Raw genomic sequence first — 21,015 nt, 5'->3', positions numbered from 1 at the left:
TACCTCGCTCATCCTCCTTCTCCCGGACGATCCTCCCCTTGAGGGCTCGACTCCAGGCTCCACCGTAATCACCCAGCTTGGTCCTCTCGCTCCCGTCTTTGGCCTTGAACCAGGGTCCGTACCGGCGGGCGAGGCTCGAGGCCTCGCCCGCATCCCGGAAGCCTCTGCCCAGATGCAGGTCGCCCAAGAAGGGCAGCTCGGCGCCCTCGGCCGGGACCCCCGCGGCGGGGCTGGCCTGGTTCTGGGAGACAGCGGGCTGGCCCACGAAGCCAGAGTGCAGGAAGACCAGGCTCCCGGCCGTCAGGTAGAGCACCAGGAAGGTAAAGAAACGCACGGGCTTCCTGCGGAAGTACCGCTGGAATTTGAACCAGAGCTTGGCCATAGCAGGATCATTCCGGACTGGCTCGTTGGGGCTCGGCTGGTGGGGCGTTGGGGGGGGTGGGGGCGTTCGGGAAGGGGAGGGAGGGGGCTGCGTTTCCCAAGCTTCCCTCAGGGATGGAACCCCTGGGGGTGTGCAGCCTTCTTCCCTCCGTGAAGGTGAGGGCCGAAACCAGAGCGGGAGGCCAAGTCTGGCCCTCCTGAGGTCAAGGCGAACTTCTCTGGCCCACAGAAGGGGCCCAACACCCGGGAGTTGGTCCCATTTTCCTACATCTTGTTCTCTGCATCAGAGAGTTCCCAAAGAACTTTGACCATAGCAATCGCAGGAGAATTCCACCGGCCACCGGCACTGCGGCTCACTTCTCGCCTCTTCTTGGCTCCTCAGGCCTGTCAGGGCTGGATGATTTCACTCAGGGAGGTTTTCTGGCCCCTTCCCCAGCTGGGGGCCAAGCTCAGTGTGTCCACCTCATGGAAACAGAAGCTGGCGGGCTTCCATCGGCTCAAGCACTGAGGCTCAGGGCTGCCACCTGCAAAACAGTGTGGGCACAGATTTAAGAAGCCCCCTCACAGAGGCCAGAGCTCAAAGGGTTCCTGAACCTCTCAAGGGGGATGCAGAGGCCCAGAGAAGGGGGGGGACCAATGTCCTGAAGCACCCAGCACTGCTGGGTCTTCTGGAATCCCTGCCTTTTTTTTTTTTTCAAAGATTTTATCCATTTATTTGAGAGAGAGAATGAGAGATAGAGAGCACGAGAGGGAAGAGGGTCAGAGGGAGAAGCAGACTCCCCGCCGAGCAGGGAGCCCGATGCGGGACTCGATCCCGGGACTCCAGGATCATGACCTGAGCCGAAGGCAGTCGCCCAACCAACTGAGCCACCCAGGCGCCCTCCCTGCCTTTTTTTTAAACTACACTGGGAATTTGGGGTCTTGACTCCTATGGGGCCCACATTTTGGGACAAGCTTTATCTTGGACAAGCACAAGTTCTTATGCCCCACATTTCATATGTATTTGTTAAATATACACGGATTCATGAAATTATTTTAAGTCCAAAAAGTACCTTCTAGGGTCCTTGCTGAACTGCCTGATGGACCTGGCTGATTCTGAACCAGATGAAATTCACCCCCCCACCACCAGCAAATACTTAGTGAGCCCCTACTATGTAGCAGGCACTGTCCTAAGTTCTGGAGATAAGTCCCTTCCTTCACAGGGCTCACATTCTAGAGTGGGAGAGATCAAAGCCCTAGCCCCTCTCCTCTATCCAAGGAAGAAAAGGAAATCAGGATTATTTAGCCACAGAGTCATTCGCTCTGCATTTGTTTCGCATCTACAGTATGCCCAGCTTTGTGCCAAGCCCTCTACGTGTATTACTCATTCATTCTTCCCAGTGTTCCTAAAGGAGGTAACAATTTCCCTACTTTACAGATTAGGAAACTGAGGCCACATAGCCAACCCAGAGTTGGGATTTCAACCCAGGACAGTCCAAATGCAAAACCACAGCTCATAACCACTGCCTTTGTGACTCAGCTTTGTCCCACGTGACTGGATATCAGCTGGGGGTTCAGAGAGGACCCTGAGGCAGGAGCCCATCTCCACTGCCTCCCAGCGACCAGTGGCTCACTCTTTGACAGGGGGCCCCTCAGAGTGTGGTCCAAGGAACATCCAATTCATAATCACCTGAGAGTCTGGTCAAGTATGAAGATTCTGGATTTCTCCAACCAGAATTTCTGGTAGAAGGGGAAACCTACAGGTGTAACAAGGGGCCCTCAGGTAATGGTGATGGGCACAGAGGGCCGAGGGCACTGCTTTATGACTAAACGTTAAGGATCATTAGCCAGGAGGAGAACAGAATGTGAATTAGGAAACAGCCTTCTAGCCAATGTGATTTCATATTATCACCAGCAGGGGGCCTCATGACAATCTTGGCCAATGCACAGGATTAACTGGCAGCCAATGGAGTATCCGAATGGTAACAGCCCCCTCTCATCCAGAGCTGCTTGGGAGTTTAACTGTGGTTCAAGGTAGATTCCATCGGTCCTCCATATGCCATCTTACTCATTCCCGGACAAAGCATTAAGCACCTACTGGGCACCAGTTATTGTTCTAGGCACTTGGAATAGATCAATAAACAAAACAGCCCCAAATCCATGCTTTTGTGGAGTCAAACCACCTGTTCATCCATGGATTCATCTATCTGCCCATCATCCTTTAATCCATCCATCAGTCCACCTGCTCATCCATCCACAGAGCTGTACCTCTGCAACAAATACTACATTATATGTTAAAAAAAATAGCAGGAGGGGAAGAATGAAGGGGGGGAAGCGGAGGGGAGACGAACCATGAGAGACGATGGACTCTGAGAAACAAACTGAGGGTTCTAGAGGGGAGGGGGTGGGGGGATGGGTTAGCCTGGTGATGGGTATTAAAGAGGGCACGTATTGAATGGAGCACTGGGTGTTATACGCAAACAATGAATCAGGGAACACTACATCAAAAACTAATGATGTAATGTATGGTGATTAACATAACATAATAAAATAAAAAAAAAACCCACAATCTACCCATCCATCCATTGTCCATTCCTTAGCCCATCCATCCATCCACCTACCCATCCATCCATCCACCATCCATCTCTCCATCCATCTGAACTACAGCAGCCCATCCACCCATGCAGCTCTCCCGCATCCAGCCGTCTACCCGTTCTTCCATTCATTCAAAAACATGTGTTGCTTGCCTATTGTGTGTGCTTGGGACGCAGGAATAAATCATCCAGAGTCCCACTTTCAGAGAATTCAGAGTCTACTGAGGGGGATAGCAACTTAATCAACCACCACACTAAATCACTATACTAGATAGTGATAAATCCTGCAGGAGATGTACGTAAAAGATATAGAACAGCAATTAATTTTTTTAGAACAGCAATTAATATTAATAGCTAATGTTTACTGAGCACGTATTATGTGCCGGACACTGCTCTGAACACACAGGTACTCTGACTTAATCCCCATACCAATTCTACAAGGGAGATCTGCAGTCATTTTACAGAGGAGAGAAATGAGGCTCAGAGAGATTAAGTAATCTATCCAGGGCCACACAGCCATTACGAGCCTTGAAGGCCAAGCTCAGGAGTCTGGATGATGTTCTAACTGCATGCGTGGGGAACCAGTGACGTTTCATGGTCACAGCTCGAAAGCCTCCAGGCACTGGGTGGTGACCCATGGTATTCCATGCAGATCACACACATGCCTGATGTTTCTGCAGCTGGGCCAGGATGAAGAAAAGCCAGCAGCCATCAAGGGGATGGGCAGGGTGACACCAGCCCCTCTAGAAGTAGAAAGTCAAGAGCATGGGCTATGGAGGTGGAATGACCTGGGTTCAGGACCTGCCTCTTCCACCCACCTGCTGTGTGACTAGGTCAAGACACCTGTTCTCACCAACTGAAGATCCTCGCCTGTGAAGTGGGTGTAAGAATCTTGACACCTCCCAAAAGATGTACTGCTGGAAGGACTGCATTTAAAGATGTCCGCAGAGTGCCTGGCACACAGTAGGTGCTCCCGGAAAGCACCCCCAGCCCCGCTTCTCTCAAGGGCACATGTGAACAGCCTTCAAAGGCATTTGCCTCAGCAGCACATTTGCTGCTGTGGAGACGGCGGAGATTCTGGCTGTCGTGTTCCCTGTGGCTTTTTGTCTCTCTGAGGATATTTCTGGGTCTTGTCCTTTTTTGTTGTTCCCTTCTTGTTCTTTTCTATTTCAACACATCTTTTCTCTAAGTGGGTGCCAAATGGGTTTTAAGAGGATAATGAGCTCATTAGAAGCTGGCAGGGAACAGAAATAGATGGAGGCATTGGTGACGTGGGGAGTGAAGGGGGCCCACCCAGGAAGGGACTATGAAGAGGGGGGCTCCTCCAGGGGACCGGGGGCAGTGCTGACTTGAGCCACCCATGCACCTGCCAGTGCTGGGAGGGAAATCACCCCGGAAGCTGGACACCACAGAGGTGGGGGCATCCTGTCTGTCCTCTCTCTGAGTGAGCCCCAACATCTGGAGCACAGGTGGTCCCCAAGAGGTATAGGACATGAGTGAGAAGAGTCGGGGGACTGACCTCCCCTGGGGTCTTAAACCTAAACCCTGTCACTAGAACACTGGGGACAGCCTCAGAGAATAATGTTCAGGGCTCTGTGGAGACAGTATCTTCCATTTCTCAGCTCTGGGTGGTCCTGGGGTTCAGGGCTCCCCGCTGAGCCACAGTCCTACCTCCCCAAGGGAACCCCAAAGACTTCTCTGCCTCTCATGACCCTCTGTCATTCTCTCCCCGTTCCCAAGTTGCTCTCTGTCTCTTTCCCTCTATGTGTCTCCCTCCAGACAGAAATTCTAACCCCAAAGGGAATGGGGACATGAAGCGAACTGCCATTTGCTGAACGCCTGTCCCATGCTGGACACTGCATGCAAAGGCTTTGCAAACATATTCTCACAAACTCCTCCCTCCTGGCAACCCATAAGGCAGGTGATGGTTCTTCCCAGCCCGCAGACGGCGCAACTACAACCCCGAGCATGGGGTACGTGTGGGCCTTCACCTCTCGGTCTTCATTTGCCCGTTATGTGTTGGAAACCACAATCCCGTCAGCATTCTCTCCTGCTGCTCACAGGTGTGAGACTCAGGGCAGGTGCCCTCACCTCTGTGAACTGCAGTTTCCTCTCTATGAAATGGGTCAACCACAGAGCCTTCTTCTTGGGGTTCTGGAGGGTCCAAGTGCTCACTACGAGCTCTCAGGCTCCATCCCTCTCCATTCTGCATGAGAACTCTCGGAGCCTCAGTTTCCCCATCGACCTAATGTGGTGGATGACATGATCCCTGTCTCCTTCCGAGGGCTACTGTGAGTTTCCACAGGGGGGAGGGCAAGAGGCCCCCTTTGCAAGAATGGCAGCATTTGGTTACTGCAGCTCATGTTTCCAGCTGGAGCCTCAGAGTGTCTAAACACAGCCTATTTTTAGCACCGAGTGAACCTCTGGTGCCAAGCTGCCAAGAAAATGACTGGTGAGGCAGAGCTGCCCCGCAGGGAGGGAAAACGGGAGCTACAGCAGCCCTGGGGCTCCCTCCCCTGGGGGGGTGTAGAGCTGCCCCTCCAGATTGCGGGAGCAGGTAAGTCTGGCTGGAAGCCCATGAGCCTGGGCAGTGGGCACTCCCTCCCCCTCTCTCTCTCCAGCCCCCTGAACTTGACTTGAGGGCACCAGCCCAGGGACCAGCTGACCCCTCGGACACCATCCAGGTTTGTGAGGTTGTGATTTCTTCACACTCTGGGTAGCAGATGCAGCGGGGGGGGGGGGGGTAGTTCTCCAAGAAACTGGGAGCCCAGACCAGAGACGAAGTTTTAGTCTTGGCCCAATGATAACAATTATTACACAGAAATCACCAGTATTTGCTGAGCATTCACTTTGTGCCAGGCACTGTGCCGAGCATCTTATTCCCAGTGGGCCATTTAATCCCTTTGAGAACGCTTTGAGGTGGTTATTAACCTCTCTGTCCCTCAGTTTCTCCATCCCTAGAATGGGGGAAATAATAGTACTTTTCTCATAGGATTTGTGTGAGGACCAAATGAGTTGATATACGCAAGTGCTGCCTATGTGTTACCTCTTACTGTAATAATTTTTAGGTCACGTATGCGGTTTTGCCTGCCCGGCACCATTTTTTCTGGAAGAAGGACGCTATTTTCCCACACAGAGCTTCTCTGTCATCGATTCTTAGCTTGTATGGCCGGGGTAGAATGAATTCCCCTCACCAGCTGCTGCAGACACTCAAACCTGTCGTCTCCTGATACTGATGCTCAGGAATGTAGGGTGTGCATAGACCCAGGAGTGGAATTCCCAGGGCCGACTGTGTGAGCATCTCAGGACAACCCGAAGAAAGGCTGATTGGTTTTCCAAAGGGCTGTACTGGCAAGGCCCCCCAGTTGGTGTACAGGTGTTCTGTTGCTCCAAACCAGCATCCAACACTCTACGTTGTCAGCCTTTTGCGGTTCTGCCAATCTGATAGGTCTCTAACAGATTTTGTATATGCCCCGCCCAGAGACTACACTCCTGAATGCCGTTTGGAAGCAATGGTGGGAGCTGGGGAGTCAACACCCCGGCCCCCTCACCCCTGGGATGGAGTAACTGTCAGGTGGAGTTTATACAGTCTCCTTCACTCTCCCCGGAGGGATTCAGCCTCTGTCTCCCTCAGTGGTAGCTGACTTGACAGCACACCCTGTGTTGGTGTCTTCCCTTCCCTGTCTCTCTTCCCCACTCAGGGAAGGAAAGAAGTCAGGATGCTCTTCGCCTCTGAAATAAACTACTCTGGAATATACTGTGATTTAGTCAACCTTTTCCCTACCAATAGGCCTGTAAAATATCTCCAGGTTTCTTCCCTTATAGATAAGTAATGCTATGATTAACCTCCTGTATGGAGATCTTTGTCCAGATTCCTGGAAGGCGACATAGGACCTCTCAATAATGAGGAGACATAGTTATGATTATACCCATTTTCTAGATGGGGAAAGCCAAGGCTCACAGAGATGAAGTGATGTGCCCAAGCAGACAGCTTGCAGGACACGGAGCATGAATCCAAGTGCACAACTGTCTAAATCTCAATGTCGTGACGTGCTGACACCAGGTAGACCACCGGAACAGCTAGCTCCCCCTTACCCACTCCCCGCTTTCAGTGGAATCCCAGCCTCAATGGAGGGATCCTTCCTGAGCTTGGAGACACAGAAAACCATCCCTCAAACACTTCTTCTTCAGGGAGTCTAATCAAAGTTCTTCTTTCTCATCTTTCCTGCGCCCGGACCAGCCATTTGGCCAATGAAAGAAGTCCTGAAATAGCCCCCAAAATACCATTATAAATTATATGCCAGTCTCGTGGTTTTCACCCGTGATCTTTAGGAATCTAGAATTTTCTTAACCCAACGAACCCTGGGGGAGAACTTCACATGCCTCCATGGTGTGTGGACCCCCCCTCTGTGACATGTCCTTCCCCTCATGGGTGTCCACAGTATAATGATGCCACTGGGTCCACGATGGACCTGCTCTGTTGGTTCTCCCCAGATTCTGGCTGCTCTGGGCAAAGGTGCAGAGGGAGCTTTAATACATACAGACTTGCTTTGGGAGCCCAAAAAGTGGGATTATAGTGTCCAAGATTGTGCACATTTGTGTGTGTGTTCACAGGGGAAAACCTTGCTCCAGGCTCCTAAAATCAAAACCTGTGTTGCCTTCCTCATGCTCACGCAGCTGCCAGGAAGAGTCCGAGGGCCCCCGCACCTCCTTCCTTCCATTCCTAGGATGGGACTCACCCGCCACCACCCAGCATCCACAGCTCACCATCCGTGTCCATTATCATTCATCTTTCCCCAAACTCAGGAAAATAAATGAGAAGGCAAAGTGCCATTAGCTTAATGGCCTTTAACACCCAGCCATCTGCCATGATGTAATTAAATAAAAAAATCAAAAAGAGCATATGGTGCCCATTAAAAATAAATATTAAAATTTTGTTTCCCTGGGTAATGATTCTAGTACCTCTTGCTCCATGGGCAAACTTTATGGCCTTTTTCACTTGTTGCAGAGACTCAGGCTGGGACCACAGTGAACAGAAACAAGCAGGGGAGAACCGTGGAAAGGGGTCCAATCGAGAGGCAGACATTTCTGGTCTGAGCCTGCCCCACGCATATGGTGGCTGTGGGATCTTCGGCAAGTGGCCTGTCTCTCCAAGACTCAGTTTCCTCATGTGCAAAATATGGCCAATCTACCCTGCCTCACTGAAAAGGTATGAAGGTACGAGCTAATGTGTGTCAAATACAGAGTACCGTAATCATCGGATGTGCTCATGTTTATTGAGCACCTGCTATGTGTCAGGCACAACCATCCTAAAAGAAAGGTCACACTGGTTAGCCCCATTTTACAGATGAGAAAACTGAGGTTTAGAGAGGTTATGGCATCTGTGCAAGGTCACAGGGCTAGGCAGCGGTGGAGCTGGGTTCACACCCAGGCAGCCTGGTTCTGGACCCTGCATTCCACCGAGCCTGACACAACAATTTCTCAATAGATGGTCCTACTCTGCCCCAACTTTGGCCAACTCAATGGACCATCTCCCCTTCTCATGACCAATACCATTTGCCCAGACTTCATCTCAGAAAAGGATGACGATTCAGTGAGTTGTTTTGATGAGTCTTGACCACCCAAGGTAGGTGTGGAGGACCCATTTGCGGGGGGGGGGGGTCCATCTAGTGAGTGACCTCCAAGCCCCTGCTCATGGGGGCAAGCCCCAGTGGTCATGTTTGTACTACATAATAAGCCCACTGGCATTGCTGGTGACCACAGGTGGACTCAGGTATAAAACTGGCCAATCAATTCTTGTCCCCCTCCCCCAGAATGTGGAGCTGGGATCTGAGACATGACAATCTCTGCTTGTTGCTTGGAATAGAAGCTGTCATCAGATGGCCAAAGAAAGAGCTAAAGTTAGTCTGCAAAGAAAGGAAGAAGAAACTAGATGGAGACAGAGGAGCCAAGAAAGCTTTGGGTTCCTGATTCATGGCAGGCCAAGTGCCAGCCTCCCAGGCCTAGAGACAGCACCAAGTGAGAAGATGTGGGTGCTTTGCTTACTATGGTGCTGGGTATACAGCAGGGACTCAATAAGAGTTAGCTGGGGGTAGATTCAAAGGGCAGCCATACAAAACTAAACATACTCTAACCATGTGATCCAGCACTCATGCTCCTTCCAATTCATCCAAAGGAGATGAACACTTAGGTCCACACAAAAACCTGCACACAGATGCTTATAGCAGCTTTATTCGTAACTGGAATCATGTGGAGTCAGCCAAGATGTCCTTCAGCAGGCGAATGGAAAAACAAACTGTAGTACATCTGGACAATGGACTATTCCTCGGTGCTAAGAAGAAATGAACTCTCAAGCCATGAAAAGACATGGTGGAACCTTAAATGCATCTTACTAAGTGAAAGAAACCAACCCGAAGAGGCTACGTTCCGTATGATTCCAACCACAGGACACTCTAGAAAAGGCCAAACTATAGAGAGAGTAAAAAGATCAGTGGTTGCCAAGGGTTGGGGTGGGGTGGGGGAGGAAAGATGCAGGGGGAACAGAAGATTTTTAGGGCAGGGCAGTATTTTGCATGATACCAGAGTAGTGGACTATAGGTCATTATAGATTTGTCCAAATCCACAGAACGTCCACCAACCCCCATGTGTGAGCCCGAACGTAAACTATGGAGTCCGGGTGACAGCGACTTGTCAGTGTAGATCTACCCACTGTAACAAATATCCCACTCTGTGGCGGGATGTTGATGGCAGGGGAGGCTGTGCAGGCGTGGGGCCGGAGGCATCCGGGCAGTCTCTGCACTCTCTGCTCCATTTTGCTGTGAACCTAAAACCGCTTTAAAAAGTAAAAATCTATTAAAAAGGGAGACTGCAATCATACACGTGAAAAGGTGGGACCCTCCAGAGTAGGTGTCCACGAGCCACTGAAACTCTGGGCCAGGGGAAGGAGCGGAGGTACAGGAAACGACGGAGTGGGGGAGGCGGGTTAAGAGGGGAAGTGACAGCTCCCCTTGTCCAAGGGTTTGATGAAAGGGGCCCAAGGTGCAGCTCGCCCAATCCCCTGGGCTTTCCTGTCACACGGGCAAGCTGGCCGCCCTTCTCAGATCACTTTCCTCCCCAAGAGTGACGTCTAAAGAAAGGCCCTAAATCCCTATCATTAAGCCATCTGGAGTCAGCCTTCTCCTCCAGGAGCTGCTCTGTCGTAGGTCAATTAGGGCACATTTGCATAGAGTCCCTTAATAGGTTGGTAATCGTCTGGGGGAGATAATGGATGGCTCTGGTAGTTCTGGGCAGAATGTTTACCCACAGGGGCAGGCCTACAGGGGGTATCAGAGAATGGGGAGGAAGGCAGGAAGGGAGGGGAAAGGAGAGGAGGGGAGGGGAGGAGAAGGCCGGGGGAGGGAACAGAATGAAAGGTCACTGCCTCACGCGCAGGAAGGGAGAAGTATTGGGAACCTTTTGCTTCGGCTGTGTGTGTGTGTGCATGCCGGATCCTAACTGTAAAGTGCCTTTCTCGCTGTAGGTCCATTAAAATTACTTGAAAGCCCTAGTGATGGAGAAGAGCAGGGGGAGAGACACTCTGGGGAGCGTGGTTGCAGAAGGACCCACTGAGAATCAGGCGGCGTTGGAGCGGAGACCTCATCAATGAGAAAGGGGGCAACCATGGGAAGATCTGGGGCAAGGATGTCACAGGCAGAGGGGTGACTGTGCAGAGTGGGAGGTGGGAAGGGGCCCAGCACATCCCAGAAGTGGGTGGGTAGGGTCAGAGCGGGGAGGACAGGGGCTGGGGCGTGGACCCGGTCGCACGGGGGCCCTGCGGAGGAACTTCGGTGTGAGCCATGCCTGTCTCCTGCAGTGAACAGTGAGGAGGTGGCGGAGGACGCCTTGAAGGACCCTTCCTGTCCCCTTGGACTGTGGCCACACTTCTGTGGCTCTGAGGTGGGCCAGAGTAGAGAAATGTTTGTTGAGTGGCAGAGCTGAGAACTGCCCAAGCGATCAGTGGTGGCTCAAGAGTTTCTTTCTAGATGGGGCTCAGGGGAAAACTCTGGCCGCAAGGGCAGGCTCAGGGCTCGACCTGGCTGTACTGGGATGCAAAGCACTCAGATGAAGTGAGAACATTCGTCACTATCAGGGGTTGGCAAACTGTCCTTGGGCCAAACTGGCTCTTGGTCTGTTTTTGTCCGCCCTAGAGCTAAGAATGGCTCTTATATGTTAAAGGGTTATGAAGAAGAAGAAGGATAAGCAGCTGCAGACCCCCGAAGCCTCAAACATTTACTATCGGGCCCTTTCTCGGCAATGGAGGCTGACAGTGGAGGTCCCAGGGGAGAAAGAAGGCGTAGGGCCTTCCGACCCCAGAGCTCAAAGACCCTGCTCTCTCTGGTCTCTTAGCAAGTTCCTTAGAGCAAGTGACAAAGGGCTGGAAGTCTGGAAATCCCTGGCCTCGAAAAACAGTCTCCTTTTACAGAAGGGGAGACTGAGGCCCAGAGACACTCAGACCAAAGAATCCCCATCCATATGCAATGCCTCCCATGGACCTGAACCCAAAAGGGTTCAGTAAGTTTTAGCTATTCCCATCATTATTACTACTGTTTTTATGCCACCATAGAGTTGTAGAGTCAAAGGGTCCTTAGAAGCCAGTTAGAGCAAGTCTGAGAGTTTACAGATGAGGAACCTGAGGTTCAGAGAGGTTCAAGGGTTGCCCAGGGTCACGCAGCCAGGCCAGGGCCACGCTGTTCCCAGACCAAGCCTGTGGCCCTACACTCCTGCCTCTCTCCCTGCCAAGCCGCCCCCCGTCCCTCCCCCCACGAGCCCATGGACACTTGCTCTCCCCCCGGGTGGCCAAGGCGGATTACACTCTAATTTAGGACCAGCGACAGCTCCTGTGAGCAACCAGGGGATTCCCCAGCAAGAACCCCGCTCCCACCCCCAAATCCCCCAGCCCAGTCTTTCTGCCCAAATACGTTTGTGTGTGCGTGTGTGAGGATGTGTGCGCCTGGGAATGTGTAGGTGTGTCTGTGTGTCTGGGTGCAGGTGTGTGTATGTCTGAGCATGTGTGTAGGTGTAGCTGTGGAGGTCTGTGTATGCACGTGCAGATGGGTATGTAGGTGTGTGTCGGTGTGTCTGTTGGGGGGGAGGGGTCTCTGAGCCCCCAGCCTAGCTGCTCACATTCAAGCTCTCTCCCCTCCCAGTGCACCCACCCCCCAGTCTTAGAACAGGTACTAAGAGGTGGGCTCTCCGCCCATCAGAGCTGGAGGGAGGACCCTTCACAATTCCCGGGCCACTTTCCTCATTGACCCAAAGGGGAAGGTGGGGTCAGCCAGTGACACTACCCAGACCCAGGCCTCCTGGACCCAAGCCAAAAGCCTTGACGCTCTCCCTCGGGGAAAAGGACAATGTATAAACTACTACTTATTGCACACCTACTATGTGCCGGACCCCTCCGTTTACACCATGTCACTGCTTCTCCCCAGTGGCTCTATTCGGCAGCTTGGTTTTATTCTCACTTAACAGCTGAGCCAACTGGGGTGGGGGTGGGGGAGGCCAGTCACCTGGGCAGAAGGCAGAGCTGGTGAGTAAAGCAGAGCAAGACCTGACCCTGCGCCCGTCCGACTCTAGAACCTTAATCACAACGTCCCCGTGACGTTGCCTCTGGCCGCCAGCACCCACCTCCGACCTCTGCAGGGTGAGTGCATGGATTTTGAAGACCTCCAGGCCCAAAGGCCTTTCTCCAGAGAGTGTGCTCAGCCAGCTGGTGCCCCTCTTGAGGCCCCTCAGCTGATGAGGGAAAGGAGCCCCTTCTACAAGGCACAGGGGTCTGGGGACTTCAGTGTGGCCTTCAGTGGCCCAGGGAGATCGGCTGCCATCCAACAGAGAGATGTCCCCTCCCAGGAGGGTAACCACTGCCGGAAACAGACCATACTACAGCCCCCCGGTTCACCATCTGGACACCATCAAGAAGGTGATGCATGCGTGTATGAGCACGGATACCCCGGTGCCCATCACCCTCCCTCACAGCACGCGCACATATGCACCTGCCCCTGCTTCTCCATCCCCCTTCATGGTACATGGCAGGAAGCCTTCCACTCAACTCCCAAATGACAAAGAGCAGACACTAGGTGATGCCCAGACATGTTTAGGGCTGCACCTAAAGCCAGAAACCAAAGCTTCTCGTTGGGACCAAACATGGTTTCTTATCCCCTGGGACTGCCAAAAAAATAGACGAGTGGACCAGAACACTACTCTGGGATCCTCTGCCTCCAGAGGTACAGAGTGAAGTCTCTGTTTCTAGAGCTCAGTTCTAAGATTTTACCCCACTGCTCTGCCGTCAGGATGATTGTAAGGCTCCATACCGGGATCCCTGACACCTAGCATTCTATGCTGGGACACCAGGGTCCGTTTCAATGTTGGGCAGGTTCTCAGATCCTGAAATTCTGTTCTGAGCCCCTAAGATCCCATTTCCTCCCACGTCAAGGTTGAAATTCTCCCTGGGTGACAGCCATGCCTCGCTGCCTTCCAGTGACCAGGATGAAAGATGTGCGCATGAATTATATATTTCCAGGCATCTCTAAATTGCTCAGCAATTACAGTACGCCAAAGGTCAGCTGCCTGGAGCAAGAATGTCCCCTTCGGCAGAGAAAAACAGCTGGATGGAAACTCACTAATGTACATAAAGACATTACCTCTTGCAGGGTAAGTGTAGGAGTGATTTTTTTTTTTTTTTTTTTTTCATTTTGCCTGTCTTTTCTTTTTTCCCCTACTGGCTGTGGTTTAAAGAAAGAGATGGAGAGCACATGAGTTTCGAGGTCAATGAGACTTGAGTTGGGATCTTGGCTTCATCACTAGTGCTGAGAAGGCGAGGAAGCCACTTATCTCCCCAGGCTGCAGGCTCCTCATCCATAAAATGGGATGAGCATGGTGTTCCCGCTGCATGGGTTGTCTTAAAGGGTTTGCCTCAAGGGGTGCTGGGTGGCTCAGCTAGTTAAGCATCCAACTTTTGATCTCAGCTCAGGTCTTGGTATCAGGGTTTTAAGTTCGGGCCCTGTGCTGGGTTCCACGCTGGGTGTGGAGTCTTACTTTAAAAAAATTTTAAAAAAAAGGGGGGGTTTGCTCCAGTAACACACGTAAAATGCTTATTAGCATGGGGCCGGGCACACTGTTGGGTCTCAACACAACCACAAATATTGCTAACTTCATGTTTGAGTCCACGCAGATAGCCAAGGCTTGGCTGAGAATATGGGGGTTCCGGAATGTAGTGGCATCACTGAAACCCTACTTCAGATGTCACTTCATAAATCAAGACATCAGCAGGGCATGGCCCCTCTCTGAGGCTCCGTTTTCCCAACTTGTAAAATGGGCACAAACATGCCACTTCTCGAGGTCCCCCCCAGGCATCTAGGACCAGCAGCTTTGCCTTACCATTGTGATGACTATTGCAGCTGGTGAATATACAGTGTTAATATTAGCTTCAGGTGAATGATAGATGATTCAGCCCTTCCATACATCACCCAGTGCTCATCACAACAAATGCTCTCCTTCATCCCCATCTCCTATTAGGACCCCCTGCTGCCAGAGGGCTGGGGCGGGCCTGGGGCAGAAATCAGAACCGGGGGCGACACCTGCTCCATCAACTTATTCGTGATTCTTTGTAAGGAGAGACCTCACCAGTCTCAACATTAATAGGCTGTTGCTGTCATGATGTCTTTAAATTTAGACAAAGAGCCCCCACATAAACACGCGTCCGCCCACGCACCCCCAGGAATAAATCTTCCCCAGTGGGACGAGGGAGGGAGGTCTGTCTCCTTACATCCTGGGAGGGAGAGGGAAGCAGGGGAGCAGTCAGGCCCCTGGGGGCAGGGAAGCTCCTGTCCTTCCCACCCAGACCTCCAGAAAGCAAGTCAGGGCACTCAGATGCTCAGCCCCCGGGGGTGCTCAGGGGCAGGTTAGCACAATGAAGGAGCAGACCAGATGACCACTAAGGTCCGTGGGTTCGTATCCAGGCGCCCGAGGACAGATGGGGTGTCCTGGGTGATACCTGCAGCCTGTCTGAGCTGGGGCTCCCTTGCCTGTAAATGAAGTTGGTCACAGGGCCCTCTCCCTGGGCATGCTCCCTGCGTGGTCCCGTGAGACCCTGCACTTGGTTTATGGCTCTGCGGCTGCCATCTTGAAATTCTTAACAATTACTGAACAGGGAAGCATCCGCATTTTGCAGGAGGCCTTGCAAATTACGTAGCTGGTCCTGGGTGGCTGTGAAGGTGGAATCAGGCTCCAGACTGAAGCCCCGAGCCCAGTGCAAGCGCCAGGTGAAGATTCAGATTCAACTCTCAACTCCCCTTCCTTCTCCTCCCCAACCTTTCAAGCTCCTTCTATGCGCAAGTGTCCCAAGGCAAGTGGATTATCCTTTGGAAGACACAAAGACTACCTAAAATGTCTTCAGGCTCCTACTTACTTCCCCCCTCCCATTCAAACTACAATTCACTCACTCATTGATTCAATACTCCCTGAGCGCCAGCCACCTGACAAGCCAAGGTTTGCCGCCCCCGACTCCCCCACCGGCCTGATCAAAACCAGGGGAATCTATCTATGGTGAGAGCTTATCCTGCAGGAACTTCACAAATGCATCATCTCTGGGGAAAATTTTTCCTTCCTCACCTCAAGAGACCTCTGCTCTGAGCCACAGAAGCCCAATACTCTCCCTCAAACCTCCACCATCTGGGGGTGCAACATGTTTTCATTTCTTCATTCGGCAAGCATTTATTGTGTACCTGTTGTATGCCAGGTGCTATGGCAACCCCCCTGAAGAAGATGGGACCTCTACCATGAGCAAGAGGACACCCTGATTTTTTAGCTTTTATAATCTTGGAGTCTGGGGTGGGGGGGAGGTGTGAAATAGGTGACGGGGATTAAAGAGTACAGTTACGATGGGGAGCGCAGAGTAATGGATAGAATTTTTGAATCACTGTATTGCCCACCTCAAACTAACACTCTATGTTAACTCTACTAGAATTAAAATTATTAAAAATAAAATACAGTCTTGGGGTCTATGTTGGTTTCAAGTACTAACAATGAGCCTTCATTAGCTTCCAGACCTTGTAATGCATAATATCAAATGCTCCTAGTTTGTAAGGAGGGTACTATTCTCTCCATTGTACAGATGAGGAGCTGAGGCTTGGGTAGGTCCAGGGACTCACTCAAGGTCACTCAGCTCACAAGAGGCAGAGCTGGGATTTCAACCCAAGGCTCTGTGGCTCCAAAGGGCTTTTGGTGACACCACTGCCTCTTGGATAGAAGTTTATCTTCCCCCAAAAGGAACATGCACTCCTCAGGGCTGGGGACCCTGCCTCAGAGTCTTCTCATGTCCGTGGCTAACTTGTAGCTTGGGACATGGAAGCTTCCAACAAGTCCTGATTGAGTGTTTGGAGCACACCATTTCTGAAGGAATCCCAAATACAAACGCCAGCCCCATCAGCCAAAGCTTTTCTGTGCTACTTGAACAGTAAGTTGGTTCCCGAAGTCTCCGGAATCAGGGAAAAGGAAGCCATTCAAGGCCAGAGCGCCACAGGCTGTAAGCCAGGTGGAACTGAAGCTTTAGGTCCCATTTAGGATCTGATGTGCCTTTTGATCCGATTCAGTTAGGCAACTCAGTGCTTCCATATGATCCTCAGGGTACAAAGCAGGGGTTCTCAAGCTGGAGCGAGCACAGAAATCCTTTGGAGGGCACTGGGCCCTGCCCCCAGAGCTCCCGATTCAGCAGGCCTGGGGCGCAGAGCCTGACAACATGCATTTCTTTTTAAGATTTTATTTTTATTATTTATTTGAGAGAGCAAGAGCAAGCGTGGGGAGGGAGAAGGACAAGCGGACTCTGCACTGAGGGCTGAGCCCGACACAGGGACTTGATCCCAGGACCCTGAGATCATGACCTGAGCCGATATCAAGAGTCAGACGCTCAACTGACTAAGCCACCGAGGCGTCATGTTGCCTTTTTTTTTTTTAACAAGAGAATCTGCATACAGTAGGTAAAAACCACACATCTTAAGTGCACAGGAGTCCTATGGAATCATAGATACACATGTGTCCACATTCATGTGACCCCCCCCCAGATCAAGACCTAGGACATTCCCCCGCACCCCAGACAGGATCCTTCGTGCCCTCTCTCCAGCAGCGGTCACCTGGTCTATCACAATACCTCAGTTTGGCATGCTCTTGAGCCTCGTGAAGGGCTGAACAATGCGGAACAGAAGAAGACAGCCCTTCACATTTAAACCCACTTGACCCTCACAAAAATCCCCCCCCCCAAAAAAGGTACTATGATGATTTCCATGGTACAGATGAGAAGTCAGAGGCTCAGAGAGGTCCTGTAACTTGCCCAAGATCACACAGCTAGGATGTAGGCGGCAGAGCCAGGATGGGAACCCGAGTAGTCTGGCTCCACTCCCTGTATTTACTGCTTTTATAATACACAGTGAGTGCGTACCCAGTAAATATAACCACAGTGACTTCTACCAAGCCAGGTACACTATATATATAATATATATGTAATATATGTAAAATACACGTATGTGTATAATACATACATATATATACATACACACACACACACACTATGTAGCACAGCTACTTGTAAATATTAGCACCGTCCCCTTTTATGGAGGGAAAACTGAGGCTCAGAGCAGCTGAGAATGCACAGCCAAGGTCACGGGCCTCTAAAGGGGCACAGCGGGGATGGAGTACGCCTGTTTGCCAACGTCATGCTCTTGACCACTGACGTCACCGGCCCCCTGCCAGCTTCCCGTAAGCAGCAGCACCAGGACTAGAACCCAACAAACTGCGCTTCCATTAAAACCGCAGTGAGATACCACAGCATGTCCACCAGAAGGGCTCAAACACGTAACCCAACAATCCAAGTGCCGGAGGGGACACAGAGTGAAGGGAATGCTCACGCATCCACGGGGCAATGCAAAAGGGGATACAGACACCCGGGCAGGCAGTTTGATGGTTTCTTAGAAAATTAAATGTCCACGTACCATACGACCCAGCAATCTTACTCCCTGGTACAGCCCCAGGAGAAAGGAGAACCCGTGCTCACACGAAAACCTGTATGCAAATGTCGATAGCAGCTTCATTGTCATTGCAGAAAATAAGAACCACCCAAATGTCCTTCAAGGGTAAAGGGACACCCTCTGAGGCATTTATACAAATGGGAGTACTACTTGGCCATTAAAAGGGATCAACTACTAGGGCGCCTGGGTGGCTCAGTTGGTTAAGCGGCTGCCTTTGGCTCAGGTCATGATCCCGGGGTCCTGGGATCGAGCCCCACGTCGGGCTCCCTGCTCCGCAGAGAGCCTGCTTCTCCCTCTCCCTCTGCCTGCCTCTCTGCTTACTTGTGCTGTCAAATAAAATAAAATCTTTTTAAAAAAGGGGGGGATCAACTACTGATACATGCAATGGCATTGATGAATCTCAAGGCATTATGCTGGGTGGAAGGAGCCACACTCAAAAGGCTGTATGATTCCATTTATAGAACATTCTAGAAAAAGCCAAAGGCAAAGAGATTGGTCGTTGCCAGGGGCTAGGATGGGGGGCGGGGAGCGGGTGGAATGACTACAAAGGAGCACAGAGAAATTTTGAAGGTGATGAACTCCGGAGGTGGTTACGTGGCTGAATGCATTTGTTAAAACTTGCAGAACTATAAACTAGCATGGGCGAGTTTTACCGTAGGTAAATTATACTCAGAAAACTGTGCTTTTTCCTGCTATGCTGGATGAGCTCCGAAGGAAGGGAGGCTTCCAAGAGAATCAACACCTGCTCTCTTCTCGTCCCCGAGCCCCTGGGATGCTCACCTGGAGGGAAGGGAGGGCTCAGCCGGGGGCAGGGAGAGCTCCCATGAGCACCTGGGTGCCCACATGATCCTCCTCTCATTGCTCGCTCTGCTCCGAGAGAAGGAACAGTCAGGGTTATTTTTGCTCTGAGAAGTACCAGCCACAGGGTACTTTCTCCACAGGCAGCCACCACCCCCTGCTGTGTTTACATAAAAACACATTTGCCCAGGGTTTTGTTTTTACATTTGCCTTAGCAGCCTGGATTCTATTAAACATGGGGAGGTCTGATTATCTGGCTGGAGGCAGCTGATGGGAGAGGGCACAGGATGAAGGCAGGTGGTTCAGGCTGGAGCTCCCTCCCAGTCCCACGGAGCCCTGGGGTCTCCGTGCAGAGGGGACAAAAGTATTCACCACGCTCCCTCGTGCACACACCAGCCATTTCTCAACCTTGGCATCTGGGGCTGGATGATCTGTAGTTGTGGGGTGGGGGAGGGGACTGCCTTAGGCATTGCAAGATGTTTATAAGCATCCCCGCTTCTGCCTACCAGGGCCCCTCTGCTAGTCATGACAATCAAAAAAGTCTCTAGACGTTGCCAAATGTCTCCTGGGGGGCAAAACTGTCCCCCCAGTTAAGAATCACCAGTGCACACACAAAGAGTCACAGACACCAGCTTGGCTCGGCATCCCTCTACGGTCCAAGACCCACCTAAAGAGACAGCTGCCTCTTTCTCTGTCACGTCTGCATCCCTGACTCCTTCCACAGTGCCTGACACATTTGGATCTTAGACGCTCAAAGCCATCTGTGGGATGGGCTACCCACAGCAGCAGGACTGATGCCCGTGGTCACTAGCTGCCTTGGTTTGGAGGACACGGTCCATGCCATGTATACATCTGAACCCTGTGCCAGGCAGTTCCCACATCACCGCACCCAGCCCCGGGACGGAGGTCCATGACTATTCCCATTGGACAGGTCAGGAAACTGAGGCAAGCGTGAGGAACCTGAGGCAGTCCGCTAGTCGCTGCTAGAGCTGGATCTTGAGCCTACCAATGTCTGACACCAGCACCCAATCTCTTCATCATCAAACTCTACTTAAGGCAACTGTAGCCTTAAATATTTTTTAAGGACAAGATGGAGAATAAGTAGTGACAAAAATTCTCTGCTTAGCAAAGCTCTACTCAGCCTTCCCTGAACTTGTCTTCAAGTAGGCGTCTCTACATTGTTCAATTTTAGCAAGAATCCTGTCAAGTCAGCTTAGCAGAATCCCCATCCTCCGTAGCTGATCACCTTCAATACCTCATCGGATTCCTCATCTCTCGCCACTGCCCAGGTAATGTCTGATCACCGGGCCCATCAGCAGCACGAATCCTGCTGGGTTGGGCTAGCCAGAATCCCGCCCCACTCCTGACGTTTCCCAATCTTCCACCCACTGACTGCCCCCGCCCCCGACCCTGGTTTTGGCTCTAAGTTCCCATTTGCCCATGCGGGATTCAGAGTTGAGCTGGTTCTATCCATGTGTCTCTTTCCCCCTTATTGCCACAGTCTTGGATAAAATCTGCTTTTATCCCCTCAACTACCACTCTGTTCTGGGGAGGGAATGTGGTCAGAAGGCAAACACCCTCCCAAGATTACTGCGGTCAGGAAGTGTGGACTTCGGAGGAAGACAGACCCGCATCCAAACTCCGCTGGGCGACTTAACCAGCTCTGTGAACTTGAGTGAGGGACTGAGCATTGATTTTTGTCATCTGTAAAATGGGGACCATGACAATAATACAGCCCAAGATTTCCGTAATGGTTAAATGAGAGAGTGCTGCAAAGGGCTTTGCTAGAGCCTGGAAAACTAGCCCGTGCACCATAAATATTGGTTGGATGGGTGTGCAGCTAGGCTTAGGGGAGAATGGCCCCAGCTAAGGTGGAAACCAGAGGTAGAAATGAGTTTATCCATCAACCATCAGGGCAAGGGTGTTCAAATCCCAGACAGTCCCCACCACACACACACAACCAGACAGTCCCCACCACACACACACACACACACACACACACAGTGAGCCACACACACACACACACACACACACACACACAGTGAGCCACACACACACACACACACACACACAGTGAGCCAGAAGCCAGCTATTCCTCAATGACCTCCTGCCCATCTGATTGGACCAAGTGAAGGTCCACCGTGCGTGCTGACCAAGGACAGGCTGTGAGGCTGGGTGAGAGGCCCACCCTGGCCCCTCTTCAGAGGTGT

At 51.6% G+C, this 21,015-nt stretch overlaps 1 protein-coding gene and 1 long non-coding RNA gene across 4 annotated transcripts in view; one reads left to right on the top strand and one right to left on the bottom strand.

Annotated features, from left to right (window-relative positions):
* WSCD2 (WSC domain containing 2) overlaps positions 1–21,015 on the bottom strand; it is a 112,293-nt gene that overhangs the window by 51,505 nt on the left and 39,773 nt on the right. For all 3 annotated transcript variants that reach the window (XR_003517044.1, XR_003517045.1, XM_027576861.1), the window contains exon 2: positions 4–905. Coding sequence is in view for 1 of the 3 variants with exons in the window: in XM_027576861.1 (XP_027432662.1) it covers positions 4–382 (379 nt within the window). In the remaining 2 variants the exon portion in view is untranslated. The remainder of the gene's footprint in view (positions 1–3; positions 906–21,015) is intronic.
* LOC113912949 lies at positions 1,959–9,434 on the top strand. The gene is made up of 4 exons (XR_003517047.2): positions 1,959–2,143; positions 6,895–7,017; positions 7,963–8,163; positions 8,768–9,434. It is a non-coding gene; the product is annotated as an uncharacterized LOC113912949 (long non-coding RNA).

Source organism: Zalophus californianus, chromosome 14 (assembly GCF_009762305.2).
Source record: "Zalophus californianus isolate mZalCal1 chromosome 14, mZalCal1.pri.v2, whole genome shotgun sequence".
NCBI classification, from domain to species: Eukaryota; Metazoa; Chordata; class Mammalia; order Carnivora; family Otariidae; genus Zalophus; species Zalophus californianus.
The sequence above is the reverse complement of the archived record's forward strand: the minus strand, read 5'-3'. Positions and strand labels throughout refer to the sequence as shown.